Here is a 16,699-nt window from a genome sequence, read left to right as displayed (position 1 = left end):
GATGCTTAATGCATTCGTGGAGAGATGACACACTAAGACCTCGTCATTTCATCTGTCGCTTGGTGAGATGTCTATCACACTCGACGATGTATCGTGTTTGCTGCATCTTTCGATCAAGGAGAAACTTTTAGATCAATGGAGGATTAGCAAAGACGAGACACTTGAGTTGATGGTAGACTATCTGGAGTTGACCCAAAAATTACGATGCCGAAGATAGAGAGAACCAGAAGGACTCATGCTAGGTTTAAATTCCTGAAAAAGATATATACGTATGAGCTCCTTAGAGCACAACAAGCTAGAGGTGATGATGTGTAGGTGAGGCTCCTTAGAGCGTATGCTATGAGAGCATACATGTTATATTTGATTGGCACTGCGATTTTTATGGATAAAAGTGTCACTTATATAGATCTCATCTACCTACAATACTTCAAGGACTTCAAGCGGAACCATGAATACAATTGGGGGTCGCTTGTTTGGTCAACTTGTACTCGAAGTTATCAGAGGGTCGTAGGTGAAGACGAAACAGGTCACAAACAACATCACACTACTGACGGTAATATTTATTGATCTTTTAATGTTTCTTTGTTATTTCCATATACTTCAACAAGTATGTCGATCACTATTATTTTCACTCCATGCTACTTTATTGTGAATTTCAACTTTATCATATCATTTTTGGACCATCTGGATTTATATACGTCATTTTTTACGTATCAAATGTATGGTTTAAATCTCGTCACATAACATAATACATAATATTTATAAATCTTCATCTAAATAAACACAACATAACATGAATTGTTCTGATAGGTTACAGAATTGTTTAACGGAGATACATCTCCATAACAATATACATCTAAAATGTCTTTCAAAGATGATACATGGTATATGTTTTAAAATATTACGGAAATACATCTCCAAAATAATTAACGTTTCAAAGTACATCCGAAGATGCATCTCCAAAATCTGAAAGAGATTCTGAATTTTCCATTCGGTATTTTTCCACCCCATAGAGGAATAAGAAGTTTCCAAAATATTCTACAACTAGGTTGTAAAACAAGTTGTAAGTTGCGTTTTCTTTTGTATAACTATATTTCAGTCGTCATTCCTTCCAAAACTCAAGTTGTAAACAAAGCCTCAAGAGCATTCTAAATTATCCCAAACACTCAACTTAACAATCATCAAAAAAGAGAAAAAATCGACCCGAGTTAAATATCAATTTATAACTAGTGTACATTACTAGACAGACATGCAAGTGTACATTATATTGACACCATTCAAGATATAAATAACCATTCAAGATTCAACAACAAAAAAAACATCCTATAACATAATATGAAACTAATTACATTGCACCTATAGTTTTAAAATGTTTTAACACCAAAAAAAAGTACGTAAGACCCCATCCTCAAGACCCAAAGCATATGGCAAATACAAAAACCCTATTACAATGGTTCAACTGTTTCCGCATCACCTTTTTTTTCCTCGAGAGACTATTGCTGCATTTGAGATTTTCTTCAAAGCAAAAATAACGTCAAAAAGAATATTACAAATCAATTATGCTACTAGAAAGCACAAAACTTATCGGATATACTAGACGGGTTACTGTATTCTAACATTCCCTCGTCCCTGACAAGTGGCAATTCGGTTTACATCCCGGACGATGATGTCCGGTTTATCCGCTGAGCACCTAATTTTGGAGCAGCAGGTTTGGCTCCCCGGCCTCTGCCAGATGATAAAGGCTTGGCCCTTGTAGTGGGCGCAGGAGCCGCAATGGCAGCCCAGGGATCATCATCATCAGTTGCAGCTGATTTCAAATTTAAAGGTTTTGATGTTTTTGGAGCAGGAGCTGCTATGGCACCCCAAAGATCATCATCTTCATCCTTGCTCAACTTTGATGTACTTTTGGGTCGTATACCTGAAGCTACAAAATAAAAAATTAAAACCCTTTAATCAATACATGTATTAAGTAATGGTGTTAGAATATTCCTATTGCATGTGATGAAACTGTTGGATTTTCAAGTCAATCCTAGCATAAAGCAAAAGCTCAAAGTCCATTTATTAGGAAAAGGTGACTGACTAAAGTCACTGATTTACTTAAAGGCAAAGCCAATCCAATAACTACCGAATTCTTTGATGTGTACAACTAGGAATTGTTACCCTCACACCACTAACTTTCTGAGAATATTGTCATTGATGTTATTAATAGTGGGCATATATACAATTTTTTAAACTCTAGAACATAATTAAATAACTTCCAATCTGACATTGAAAATTATCAACAGTAACTAGTAACTAGCAGACATGGAAATGAAGAAATCACTAGCAAAATACTAACAGTTAAATAATTAATACCTTTTGTCTGTGAAACTGGTTGAGAAACCGGCCGCCTTTGAGCTGCTTGAATGTTGATAAGTGCTGGAGCTGGCTTTGTATCTTCAAGTGGTTCTAGGTCATCCCACCCATCCTTGTCATTTTCAGGTTCCTCATCGATTCCATTCTCTAGTTCCCCCCAGCCATCCGTTGATGTAGGAGATGGAGGGGCATGGTGCTCAGTGAAATCTGGTGTGGAACTTACACGGATGGGTGCTGTTGAAGGAGTATCTACAGCTAGAATACCCAAAAAGGAGATGATATAAACATGTTAAATAGTAAAAATTACCAATAGAAGAAAACTGTCCAAATGAAAATCATGGCAGCATTAACAGATCAGATGGAATAGTAGCATTAACATCTTTGTCTTAAGGGTTGTGGATAGGGAGGGAGATATGGGATGAGATTTTCTGTTGTCATTTCCCTCAGCTTTCTCCCTTTATTTTTCTTCATTTAATAATTATAATTAATTAAGATAAAATCACACACAGGTATAGCAAGTTTGAATTATGGGGCTCCAATGAGACAAACCATTTCAAAGAAGAATGGGGAAGTCAAACCCCTTCATCCAAAAAATAAAATAAAGACCTGTGTCTTCAAACGTGGCCAAACGATTGAAGACATGAGGGCTGAGGTTCTGGCACTGCACCCTTCGCTGACTTCATCCATAATAAGAAGCTGTTGCTCAATTTTCAACTACCCTCTCAAACAATAGAGAAGTTATCATTCTAAATTATTGTAATTACTTCACATTTGTTCACCAGGGAGATAGCATTATTCAAGTGAAATAAGTGTGAATTATTGAACTTGGTGAGAAAGTATTAGTAGGGTACAAAGTTATATGGATGATCAAGATCAAGTGGTTGACCTCGTGTTACACTTTTATGACTTCAGAATTTAGTTGTGAAAATACACACTAAACAAGACCTTGATGTAAAGCCGGCCAAAATAGAGAGGTGTAGATCTAATGACATATTCAGAGGATTATGCAATTAGCTAATTTAATATACGAGACTGTCATTAAGCATACCTGAGGTGGCATTAGAAGATGTTGATGTAAGGGCACTAGGACTAACAGAAGCAACTGGAGCATGATCAGAATGTTTTCCCTTCAGGGTCAAGGAGCTCATGGCCCATCTACACAGTGACAAGAGTTAAGTCAGAACCAGTGGGTTAAATGTGGAGAAAATGCCCAGCAGTTCAGACACAGTTAAAGAACACTGAACACTGAAGCCTCACTAGAAAATCAGACACCCTAAGGTGATGCAAAGCTCTTTAAGACTATATAGACAAGGCAGCTACAGCTAGTGCCTTTCTTTAAACCTGGTAAGTACCTTTCCTAGAGTAGGCATACATCAAAAGATATCATTTGACTAATTTATATTTTATATATATAGCAAACTTTCAATCTATATCAAACCCAAAATTATATAGAATTTCTCGTGCCATACTACACTATCACACTACATTACATACACATGCATGAATGAAAGAACGTGTACTACCAATAAGAACTAAAATAATAAACACCCGCTTCCAGGCATTGCTAATATCCACTCTGTATTCAACAACAATCCTCCCCCATTTTTGGCCACTTGTTAGGAATCCAAGAAATGGATTCCAAAGAGTTAATTGTAATAGCCTTTTATTTTTCCTTCTAGAATTGTTTGTTATTCAAAGTTGTGCCAGCAGGCACCTCTGCATTTGTTAGAGTTAGGTACCAAGGGTGTATATTAAGCCCTTGGGGACTGTAGGACTATAATCCTATATAACCTTGTGTTCTCTTTTTGTTATAAGTATAACCAATCAAAAAGCAGAATTCACAGAATATTATAGAATTCATTTTTGCGTCTCATTCACCATTTCTAAAACTCTTGCACTTGTTGCTTAACATGTGGTCTGCATGGCCACACAAAGTTAGAGCAACTTACCCAAGTAAACTTGCATTTCCTGGAATTGATGAGCTTCCCGTGCCTGCACCCCCAGTAGCCTCTGCTATGTTTGTCTATAATATAAAGACAGACAAGAGCGTGAACATGAGGAACACAAATAACCAACAAAGGGGAAAAGACAAAATGTCACCAAAAAGTATCACTTTTAGTCAATATAATGTGATGCAGATATTGGGAAGAACCTACAAAAACATGTGGAATAATTGAGCTTTCATCACATAAGAACTTTCCTACTAATAAAATGGCCTTTTATCAATAAATAAATGAAATATATAGAAAATGTGTGACCGGATATGACATGTAACGGATAAAAAGAAACTAGCAAGTATTCCCTATAAAATTTCACAAAATAAATTAAAAGAAATATATTTAATATAACATGTTTAAAATTTTAAGGGAGATATGAATAACTAATTTAGGTAAAATCTAAAAATTATAGATTAAAAGAGGAACTTGTTTAAAATTATAAATAAGATGTTTATTCAAAAGAATGCATTTTAAAAATTAAATGAGAAGTTAGGAATGATGTGTGTTATGTTATTCTTTGATGGAGAGTAGACTAAGATTAAGTCACTCTCAAGAAAATATACTATAAGCTATTAAATAAAGATGTATTACATGAAATCATTAGTTGGGCTTAAAAAAGTAATTTCTGAAATGACATCTAATTTCTTCTCAAATACATACATGATACATTTAACTTCAAGAACCACAGTGTGCATCTAATAACAGCCAAAAAGAACCAGATATTATACCTTTTCATAATGTTGCTTTGCCATCAGCAAAAATTGATCAATAGCTTGAAATGCCTTAGATCGAACATCACTGTTTGAACCATGAAAGAAATAACATAATCATGGCATTGAAAATGGGAAATACTCAAAGTGCAATGATAAGAATCATCTATTTTTGGAATCTAAACACTGTCAAAACAACCAAAATAGCATGATAGAGTATAGCACAAATATAAACATAATCACTCCTACAAAAGAACACCCATTATGAAGATTTCAATATTTCAATAATTGTCACACACAAAAAAAGCAACTTGATTAATAATAAGAGTTAACCTACTAAAAATAGTAAATGATGTTTTAAATCAGTTCACAAGAGAACTATCTATAACAAAGGGAGTATCAGAAAATAATAAATCATCTGCGGGATATAACCTGTCAGGATCAATTGTGAGGACAACAACATTAGGAAGAATCCGAGTGGCAATTTCAGTGATGTCATAGTTAGAACTGGTGGCACATAAAGCCATAATTCCTGAACAAGTAAGATACAAAGGGATGAGAAGAAATACTGTTTGAAGAATTTATCAATCCACAGAACTGAAGAAAATTAGTAACAGATAGATATGTGAGAACAAATACCTGCTCCTCTAGCAGGTGGAAAGGTATCACGTAAAGCACGGACTGTAAATGCATTAATCAACACTCTTTTTCTTGTCTGCAAAAATAGTCCTGAAGAGTTAATTCATCGATGAACATATGCTACTATCATGAAATCAAATATAGCAAACTATTTTAACTTGCAGATATCATATCGGCATACCCCTTCATTTAAGTAACTTGCAATATTTCCTAGCAAGATAGTAGTATTTGTTCGTATCGCTGCCTCTTCATCAACCTACAAAACAAATTTCCAATCTTATAAATTCTAGAAAAGAAAGAAAACAACTATGGTATGTTTGTATGCACGACCCTCGCTCCTAAAATAAACATTAGCTTGACTGCATTTCAATAAATAAAAAATTAATATTGGCAGTCAAATGACTGGTAAATTTTAAGAGTCGTAAGTCTCAAAAAGAGCTAAATGAAAGCCTTGTCTATTACTTTTCACTTCCTAAGTCAGCATATGCAATTAGCTTTGCTCCCAACACATAAATTATTGAAGACTTGGAGCAGTACCTGTAACTTCGACAGATGCTTTAATAATGACCCAGACAAGGTCCTTTGAGACAGCTGCAATGATGAGACAAACCATATTTTAAATAAAGAAACAAAATTGCCTGCTAAAGACTCATCAAATCAAATAGAAGAGAAAATTTAGGAGGGGAAAAAAGGAAATGAACTGTAAAAATAAAAGACTTGAGCTTTCAAAAACATTTCCTTTTAAATGGGGTGCACTATAAGATATCTTGAGGGACTGAGGCTGTTTTGTTCCATTGATTTTCTTTTCTTGATTGGTGCTTCACTGTTTTTTCTTTTGTTTAAAAATTGAAAAACTAACACCCATAGGTCGAAGTGGCAGAGTTTGGCTATATAAGGTCTCGAGTTCGAGTCTTGTGAAAGAAAAATACATGTTAGGAGAACTTTTCCCCTTTAAGTGGATCCACCTGCTTTACTTGGATTAGCTTAGGTCTGAAGTGATTTCAAAATACAAAGAGTCTTGAACCAAAAATAAAATACAAATTGAAAAGACAAGTAGTTGTAAGAGCATTGACAGCTGTACAATTCTAATTCCTAACCACAGATACAAGCAACACCTCTACTTAACTAGCCAAGATAGTAGATTACTAAACATGAATAGTGATCAAAGCACTATCCTTTACCTAACTTTCCATTGAGATCCCCAAATCATATTAGATCTAACCACATCTTGGCCCCAAATCCGAACATAAACATCACTTTTAATTCATTTAATTCTGCCTTAAATTGACATAACTAAAAATGAGGTCTAAATTATATCTTCTACCAAAGCTTAAATAGAACAGATATCACTTCTAAATAAACTTCACAGTCACCAGGGTATACATACTACTGTAAACACTAAAAAACCATTACTGACAATAAAACTGTCAAAACAAATTTGTGTCCAAATTTCTCATTAGACCAATAGCATATCTCATTTTCCAACTAGAATCAAAAGCAAAGAAAGATTTGATAACATGAAGATAAACAGACGTACTTTCGGAGCCAGAACTAACATGGACTTGAGAGTAAGTTCCCTCAAAAAAGCAGATGTATCAGAGAAACCAGTAGCAACGTGAGGGTAAACCTGATTGCAAGAGTAAACAGTATTGTAAAATAGAAGGCAGAACATGAATCTCTATATTTTACAGCAATGAAAAAAAAGCAGGGAAGTAAGGAAATTTAGACATCTTATCCTGACTATGTACCTGCTCATCAACAGCTTGAGCTGATAATGACTCTCCAAATTGTTCAATATGTTGGAGAAGGCTAACACGGACAGCTCGATCGTTGGAGGCAAAGAGTTTAATTATTGTTGGAAGAATCTGTAGATTATATATTGAAATTGAAATCCAATACATGAGATCGGTCCTGATTAGAGAGACATTTACACTGGTATTAAAATTATTATTTACCTTGACACGAAACTCCTCGGCTGAAAGCCACGAACCCATTTTCAACAATGCAGTCAGAGCAGGGGCAGCAGCTGAACCAAATTCAAGGGCAGAAGCTAATAAAGGAAGTAACTGTAAAAACCAAAAATTACCGACATAATCAATTGGGATAAACTGTTGATAACATCAAAGGTTGAGAATTATAACTTCCAGAGAGATGTACCTTCTTTAACACAATCTGACGAGGAAGCTGCTCTGCTAAATTTGGAAGTTTGCGGAAGAAGGTGTCCTTCTCAACACTATCTTTCAAACTGAGAATTTCCATGAAATGTATTGTGTCTACCAACTTATTCTGAAAATACTCTGCACATCAATTACCAACAAAGTCAAACTAAACACAGGAAGAATTGCCAAGAATTATACCAGGACCACTAAAAAGGAGTACTATCAAAAGTTCTAAAGTAAGAAAGGCGAACTTTTAAAACTGTGGTATACTATAGATTGTTCAGGTGGCTTTTAAGTTTGCAACTGATATGAAGCACAGAAGTTTTCCTTCTAAAATGTGGAAAAGCAGAAATCAATTACATTAGAATATGCTCACATTATCACATCACTCCTTTATATAAACAATAACCCTTGATACACATATAAAACTTTCTCTCTCCACTCTGTGATCAATCCTATCAGATCACCCTAGTGTGTACAAATAGAAGCTCATCACGAAGTTAGAGAAATGATATTTTGACACACAAATGTTTAAATGTGATTAATCACGTTCGGTGGATGGTTGGTTAATGAATATAACAAGGTTTCACAACTTACTAACCTTCTATTGGAACATAATTAACCACAATTTTTTATGTCATTAACCATGATTTTCTGGTGTTCAAATGTACATGATATGATATCTATTATAACCATCTAAATTGTGTTCAAATATACATGATTTTCAAGTTTTTAAATATACATGATTTTCAAGTATTTAAATATACATGATTTTCAAGTTTTTAAATATACATGATTTTCGAGTTTTTAAATATACATGGTATCTACTAACCACAATTCATGTTCAAATATACATCTAAAAATTAACGTCAATAACATTCAAGGTCACAGTTAATTGTGTTCTATGGATGGTTAATAGGTTACGCCACCTTGTTATATTCATTAACTATCTACAATATGTAATTAATCACGTATTTAAACTATTAACCACCAAATTTGTGGTTGATTTTAATGTCCGGTTAATATTCAATAATTATCAACTCTACATTGTATTCTCCTATTTATCGAATAGCCTTATGATAACCTCAACTAACTAACCAACCAACTAACTAACTAACTAACTTCTATAACTACTCTTAACTGCTCTAACTACTCTAAGTAACCACTATTCTGTATCCTAATAATACACCCCTCCTCAAAACAACACTGTCCTCGAGGTTGACAGCTACCATATTCTTTTTGAATGTGTAATAATACTTGGTAATGTGTACTGGCTTCCATTTTCCCTCCGATGTCAATATATTCATTAAAACTGAAGTTCTGACCCTCTCTTGCAGCATGCTCCCATTAAGAAGATTACCACTGTATCTCACCAATGTATTGAGAAGTAAGCGCTAGTACTATTTTGCAAAATACTCTCATTTGTCATGGTTGCTGCCACCTGGATCCCACAAATGCAGGGAGTAAGTGCTATCACCTTATTGCGACACAACAATACCACCGCCTGGGTCCCACTGTCGAAAAATACATACCTAGTATCATTTGTAGCATTGTTAACTTGTTAAATTTTCTCCTCTACTATCACTTTTTTCCTCGATAAACATTCCTTCTTCTCCCCTTTTTCTGTGATTGATGCTTGGAGGTTCTGTCTGAGGAGGTGGCTCGATCAACATCAGTCATGCAGGGTTTATAGTGTTCGCCTCAAGCAGATTGAAGTTTGGTGGTTCTGGCAGAGGTGCTTGGATCTCAGTTGTTTAAGACGACGGCTATGGAATCAGATTGCTTAGACTACTACAAAGGAGTTGAGATTTTGCCCCTTCAGACTTTACCACTGGCAAACACTCTGAAAATGAACCATTATCTCCATCCAACCTTCTTGTCACTCTTCTTCATATCACCAAGAATCTGATCCCTGCCCATTTCTTGTTTCTTCTCTGGTGTCTCCACCAATTGCTTCACTTCACCTATGTGGCTTTTTCCCTCCCTTTGCACTTCTTGCTTCAAGGTTGAAAATCCTTCAACAACATAATTATCATAGCCTGTTCTGAATCTCGGGCAGATTTGAAGGGAACGACGCCCAGTTTAAATTCAGGTCCTCTTGACACCGTGAACTGAACCAACGCACGGCTTCTCCCTCCATGCTCATGAAATCCCATTGCAAATGATCAAACTCATGAGTTTCTTGCACTTCAAAAAAAAAATCAGCCCTTGCAAGCCACCAAATGGGGTTTTCTCCGTAAAAGTTGGCATATCCACCCTTTGTGGTACCTCCATCTCCAATAACAGTGGCACACCTCGAAGATCTGGCAGGATCGGACCAATTGTTAGGAACCCGAGAATTGGATTCCAAAGAAAGAACACTTCATTAGAAATAGGAGTGAAATCTTTCCTCCATGCATTTCCCCTTCACAATAGAGTTTGCTACTCTATTTACTAATGATAACAATATTCAATAATTATCAACTCTATGCAGACTCTACATTGTATTCTCCTATTTATACTATCCCTATAACAACTTCAACTAACTAACTAACTAACTGACCAACCAACTAACTAACTTCTATAACAACTCTTAACTTCTCTAACTACTCTAATTAACCACTACTCTACATCCTAACATGTATATACTCGCACAATTCAGAGTTAACTACATCCTGATCAACCAAAGCCTTGCTTGAACAAATAAGTAAAACATGAAACTTCTTTCCATATTATGCTAGTAATCCAACTCGAAAACCATTTAATCTAAAACCAATATCTAATACCATACTGTCAAAAGACAGTTAGTTACCATATATTATCATGCAGCTTACTGTCCATGACAGTCCTAAAGTCTAATAACAATTAACTCAAATACTTGAATATAACAAGTCAAAATGTAAGTATGCTTGTACATGAATATAGTGGATCCTACATAGCTCATTAGCTGACCAGAAAACACATGAATCTTTCAAACAAAACAGTAAAACTACAACAGTGTTAAGCTAAATAAAGTTTCAACAATTGATGATTATAATATATAAACAACACTCACCACTGTTTTCTATAAGCTTTGAAGTATTCAATCTACGAGAAGGTGTGGAACTCAGTAGCCGCTGGTAATCTGGAAGCAGGGACTGTGAGACAGAAAAAAAGACATTAAGATGAAGAATGAATATTTCATTACAATGAGTATATAATTAAACAAAGTAAAATCCCCCTTAATCTTTATATGCAGTAATAAATACAAAAACAAAGGTTGATTCTTGAGAAGTCTGACCTTGGGAATGGAGGCAGTGTTACGTAACTCTTCTGTTTTGCTCAACTTCAAACCAGAGAATAGCTCATAGATAAGACAGCCTATGAAATTATAGTTTCCAGTAATTTAGAGAGGTCTACTTGGAAAAAAAAGAAAAAAAGACAGGGATAAAATTATTCTGTGACACTACAACATCCACAGAGGTTCACACTTTACATGATTTACACTAAAGACTAGCCCATAAACAATATACGTACACATTCTTTTACTACCTATGTTCCTATATGTAAGACCCCCAGCCCCTTGACTATTGCACAAATATTAAGAAAATTGTTTTTCATTTAATTTGTCAACAATGTACTCCCTATGTCTCATTAAAAATGTCTTATTTGAACAATTCATACTTTTTAAGAAAATGATTGGATGAGTTGGTTTTAATGATAAAACTAATATCATTTACTAAAATACCCCTATTAATTATAGTTAAAAGAGTAGTTGGATAAAGTGAAAGTTAATAAATAAGGATATGATATTGGAAAAATAATAATAAATTATGCATTGATATTGTAAAAGGACAATTATTTTGAGACAAAGGAAAAGTGCTAATGAGACACTTTTTATGAGACGGAGGGAGTACATTCTCTTTCCAAAATTATCCTTCAATTATTAAGAAAGAGAAATAGATGATCTTTTAATTCTCCCCCATTTAATTAGGGGCATTGTTGTGAAAAATTCATTAATGAATCTTGAGATTTGAAATAAGTATTATAAAAAGGGACCAAAAAATTATAAGAGGGTCATAGTACAGGATTTGTATTAGAGAAAAGGCTAAAAAAAGTATGGAAACATTAAATCCATAACACATATAAGGTATAAGGCAGAGTGGCAATTATGAGAAACATTTCGCAAATGTAGATGTATTAAATAACTAATAACATAAAAACAAATAGAAGAGGAGGTTTGGTCAATTTTAAGGATAAATAGAGGATAAAAACTTAATATGGAAACATATTAATATGTAAATTACATGTTTAAATATTTGCATCATATAGAAGAGGAGGTTTGGTCAAACAAATAGTAGCCCTCGCTAGAGGCAGAAGAATACTGGAAAAAAAAAACTATAGTGAAACTATTAAGAAATATTTTGTGGTTTGGCAAGATATACATAATTCGTGATAAAACATCATGGCGCCGTTTGATCGATGTATCTGACCTTGCCTGGTGAGATTAAGGTTGGGTGGTTGTTGTTGTTAGATTAGCAAGGAAGAGAGTAATCAGTATAACCTTTAATTATTATTGTGGTTTAATAAGTTGGTGATTCATGATACAAAATACCAAATACTGAATCTTATTTACACTTTACAGACACCTAATTCAGGTGAAACAAGAAATCAGATCAAAATAATATTAATAACTAAGAAATATGACACTAATCGTAAAAGATGCTCTAAGATAAGAAAATAAACTAAGATACATTAAGATAAGACTAAAATATCATAAGATATTTTCTTATCCTCTAACAAGAACGAAAGTTTAACATGAAATCGTACATATATTCAAATCGGGAAGATAAATATGTCATATACTTGTACAATAACTTTTCATGAAAACATACCAATATGCACCACCACTTGAATTATATTTAAATACTTTAATTTATTATGAATAAGAGAGTCAACTTGTGTGTCACACAAGTGAAAATGCTAGCTCTTAATTAAAGATCAAGAAGATACAAGATTAAGTGAGCTTGGGAGTTCACTAGTTGCACCTAAACAGATCTAAGGATTTTGCTCTCACAAAGCTTAATGTTATGTGAAAATGAAACAAGGTATAAATTTCTAAGTTCCTCTTCGTGGAAGCATCTAGTTCTAAATGAGAACATGTTCCATAATAGAAATGGCCATGCAATACAATAATATTGGCTAGGCTAGTCTGAAAAAAGGACACGAAATGTCACCATCAGCAAACAACTTAAAATGAAACAATTCAAAAAAATTTCCTCTTTCCTTTCCTCTCCTAAAATTCCAAATTGCTATCAAAAAAGGGAAACCTGGTGTTGTAAAGCTCCAACTATGGTGAATCCCAAAAGGGTAAAAGTAAACCCATTACAAATCTATTTGCATTGCAAATGACTGATTCTACAATCAAAATCCAGGACCTCCTAGTCACAAGGCATCAACTCCAACTGTTGCTCCAAGATCTTATCCCAAATTTCCATCATGATACATTTTAAATTATAAATTCATAATAAAAAGGAAAACAAATAACATACCCATGCCCCAAGAATCAATGGCCCATGGAGGAGACTTCTTAATTACAGCCCAGTCAGATTTTGCCAGCTCCATTGCTTTGTATTGAGTTGCAACAAGCCATGCATATTGCTGAATGAATGCATTAACATACAGGAGGAATATATATTAGGTTTCGCTACATGATTCCTTTTATTTAAAATATATAAAATAATAAATAAAAGTCTGATCAAGGCCAGCATAATCCTCCACTTAAGGGAGCATTGATAATGTCAGTTAATTTTTCCATGAATGCTTGCCATGAATGTTATAGAGATAGAGCCTTGCATGCTAAAAAAGGACTGGCAAAGTGAAACAAGAGATGAATGAAACTACATAAATCAAACTTAAGTCTGGAGAAGAGACAATCATACTAGGTCATGACAATAAACTTTCACCTTGTGTGGGAGTGGTTATTTAACTTCAAGGAAATTCATTTTTTTGGGTAAACCAAGGTATTCTCCACGGGCAACTGTGAGGACTAATTCTTCGAGATAACCGATGTCCATTTAAGGGGTTGACCTCTACGAACATATGTTTTTCCATACACACTGGCCCAGAATCAAACCCGAGACCAAATAGTTAAGGGACCCAAGTATCTACCACTTGTGCCACACCATGTTGGTGGCTACAAGGAAATTCTAATATCTCAATTTCTAGAAAAAGGAAAGGAAAAACCAAAGAAATGCTAAAGCTAACAAGAAAGCAAGGTATTTCTATCTAAAACTAAATTACCAGCATTTGCGTAGAGGATGTCTCATTGCTCCCATCAAACTCTGATAGAACATCAAAAGCATGGAGTTTCCAGTCCAGAGTTTGTGTGACAACAACACTAGCCAAGCAAACATTGCCATGAACCTACAACAGACAAAGTTTGTAATCAACTGATACAAAATAAAATAATAATAACGAGAAGAACACCCATTTTTAGCTCATGAATACTCACAAGTTTACAATCATTATTTAAGAAGCTCACGGCTTTCGATATCTGAAGCAGTCCCCAAGCATAATATTCATCCCTACAACCCCACAAGGTGAATAGCAGTAAGAAATTCATTTTTGACACTTAAATCAAAGTCTATGCTCTCGTGCACAAGCTACATATAACATTGCTCACAGTCACCACTGTTTGTTAGACATCTTATTATGGTAGTTATACACTATCTCTTTCCTTAGTTTATACTACATATGAATTTTGCATTCTCTATAGTATGTGTAATTCTGTTTCTGTTTTAAACTTATTATGCCATCAATAAAAGTCAGTTCTACAACCAAATCGTATTTTGGTACCAGTTAATTACTAACATAAACATGACACTATCGATTGATTAAATGCAAAAAGTCGAATTCATCCAACCATCAAATAATGATTTAGCACTGAAACACATGATAAGAAACAAAAACCTAACTCCACCAATACCTTTGTGTACTCTCAAGTCCTAACTCTTTAACCTTATCTGAAAGTGGCATTACAGGTTCGGTCACAATATATATTGTGACCTTAGAAGAACCGCCATCAAAAGTTTCGATCTCGGTACTATGAAGAAATGACAAAATATTTGGATGCCTAACCTGGAAAAAAAAACACCATTAAAAACAGAACTGAAATCATTCACCACTGAAAACAAAAATACAACAAAAAGATTATATAAACTGAATTTACAGTTCGTAGACGCTTGACACCATTACGGCCCGCAGCTAAATGTCCATCCTGAGCATTACTTCCAGATAAAGTAAAAATCGAAACCGGAGAACCGTCATCCTAAAATTAATACCAAAATTAACATCAAATTAGTCTTCAAATTGAACCTAAAACAATATAAATCGATACTTGATTGCTCCGTAACAAGCATTATAGAGAAATTGAAGCTAAAACAATATAAATTGATAATTGATTGCTCCGTAACAAGCATTATAGAGAAATTGAACCTAAAACACTATATATATTGATAATTGATTGTTCCGTAACAAGTATAAGATGAAATGAAGCAATATAGACGAGATAGTTTTTACCTTTGAAGTGCCGCGGTGATGAATCCAAGAACCCCAAGCGGAATGATAAGGTTCACCGATGTTGTAAGGGAGATCTTTGATGCCAGTTCCAGATCCACCAACAACGTCTTTGAGGAATTTGAACATTTTTGGTTTCGATCCGGAATCGAAATTGTGATCTGATTAGTGTATAACTGGGAAGAGATAGCGACGGTGGCGAGTGTAGGTATGGATGTTGGTGGTTGCGATGCGATCTGATTTTGAGAATTAGGGAGGGGGAGGAGGAGGAGGGATTTGATTATTCATCAAGCCACACACTGGTGAAGCAGGTAACTAGTTAGGAGGAGGGAAAGGTCACAGTGGTCACTCGCGTTATTTACTTGCAAAAAACAATTGCTTACTTTCCCATTTTTACTTCCTAAAATTTAATCATATTTACCTCTGGTTTTAAAGTTAAATGTAGCAGTAATATTAGTAAGAGGTTAATTACTGTACAATATCAAAATATTTATAGGTGATTAAAATAAAAATCAATTTTTTTAATATATTAATCAACTATGTAAAATCAATTTATATTCTTAATATATTTTAATTAAATTCATAAATAATTATAGAGTAAATTAATAATACTTTTATTAAATAAAATATCATATTGATATTCGACAATAATTTAATATGTATAAACTGATTCAACACAAAAATTATTATTAATATCTAATAAATTTTGAATTTAAGAAGAACAAACTCACAAGATCCTAACATTCATCCCTAAATCAACCATTTAAAAATTTAATTTTAATTGTTTATTAAATAAACCATGAAATTGGTCTGCTTTGTCAAATACATTTTAATTCTATTAATATTTTTTAGTTGTTAAAAGTTTTTCAATTTACTAGTTACTTGGAAACATTTTTTTAGTTTAGTTTCTATGTCACGGTGTTTAAGGTAAAGTAATTTACATTGTGTCATGTTAATTATCATGTCAAATATTTTTTAGTTTGGTCTTTTCATTAGTTTGTATGATTTAAATCTATTAAAAATATTGAAATGGGAAGTTAAATGTCATATTAATACAAAGAGATTTGTGAAATTGGATAAGTAACACATCTAATTAGTTTGGGTGTAAGGACTAAAGTGGACTCCAATGAGATATAGGTTTGGTGGATTTAACCCTATGTTTGGAGTTGCACATGCAGGGTTGTAAAACAGCTATCTAGCTGCTCCATAACGGTGTTTCTATCAATTCATTTTGGTATAGAGTTTCTTGTTGTCACGGGATAAATTTGACTATATGTCTTACTTAGTTTGTTTGAAGTGAAAA

General features: G+C 33.9%; 1 protein-coding gene across 2 annotated transcripts; it reads right to left on the bottom strand.

Annotated features, from left to right (window-relative positions):
• Window positions 1-1,246: 1,246 nt before the first annotated feature.
• Window positions 1,247-15,771, bottom strand: LOC127076480 (uncharacterized). 2 transcript variants are annotated; one of them, XM_051018145.1, is made up of 21 exons: window positions 15,400-15,771; window positions 15,050-15,148; window positions 14,807-14,958; window positions 14,333-14,405; window positions 14,122-14,244; window positions 13,371-13,479; window positions 11,120-11,199; window positions 10,895-10,976; window positions 7,859-7,998; window positions 7,657-7,767; window positions 7,450-7,566; window positions 7,239-7,328; window positions 6,239-6,292; window positions 5,883-5,957; window positions 5,702-5,777; window positions 5,495-5,594; window positions 5,081-5,150; window positions 4,305-4,378; window positions 3,404-3,510; window positions 2,356-2,610; window positions 1,247-1,918 (listed from the first exon to the last, which is right to left on the bottom strand). In XM_051018145.1, exons 1-21 carry the CDS (start codon window positions 15,523-15,525, stop codon window positions 1,650-1,652), a joined length of 2,382 nt encoding a protein of 793 aa, XP_050874102.1. In that variant the 5' UTR covers window positions 15,526-15,771; the 3' UTR covers window positions 1,247-1,649. The 2 variants fall into 2 exon arrangements, with proteins under 2 accessions (XP_050874102.1, XP_050874101.1); XM_051018144.1 differs by having other exon boundaries at window positions 1,247-1,924; window positions 15,400-15,769.
• Between the last annotated feature and the right edge of the window lie 928 nt (window positions 15,772-16,699).

The sequence above is a fragment of the Lathyrus oleraceus genome, chromosome 4 (assembly GCF_024323335.1).
Source record: "Lathyrus oleraceus cultivar Zhongwan6 chromosome 4, CAAS_Psat_ZW6_1.0, whole genome shotgun sequence".
Lineage (NCBI taxonomy): Eukaryota > Viridiplantae > Streptophyta > Magnoliopsida > Fabales > Fabaceae > Lathyrus > Lathyrus oleraceus.
Note: the sequence above shows the minus strand (reverse complement) of the source record. Positions and strands in the feature narration are given on the sequence as shown.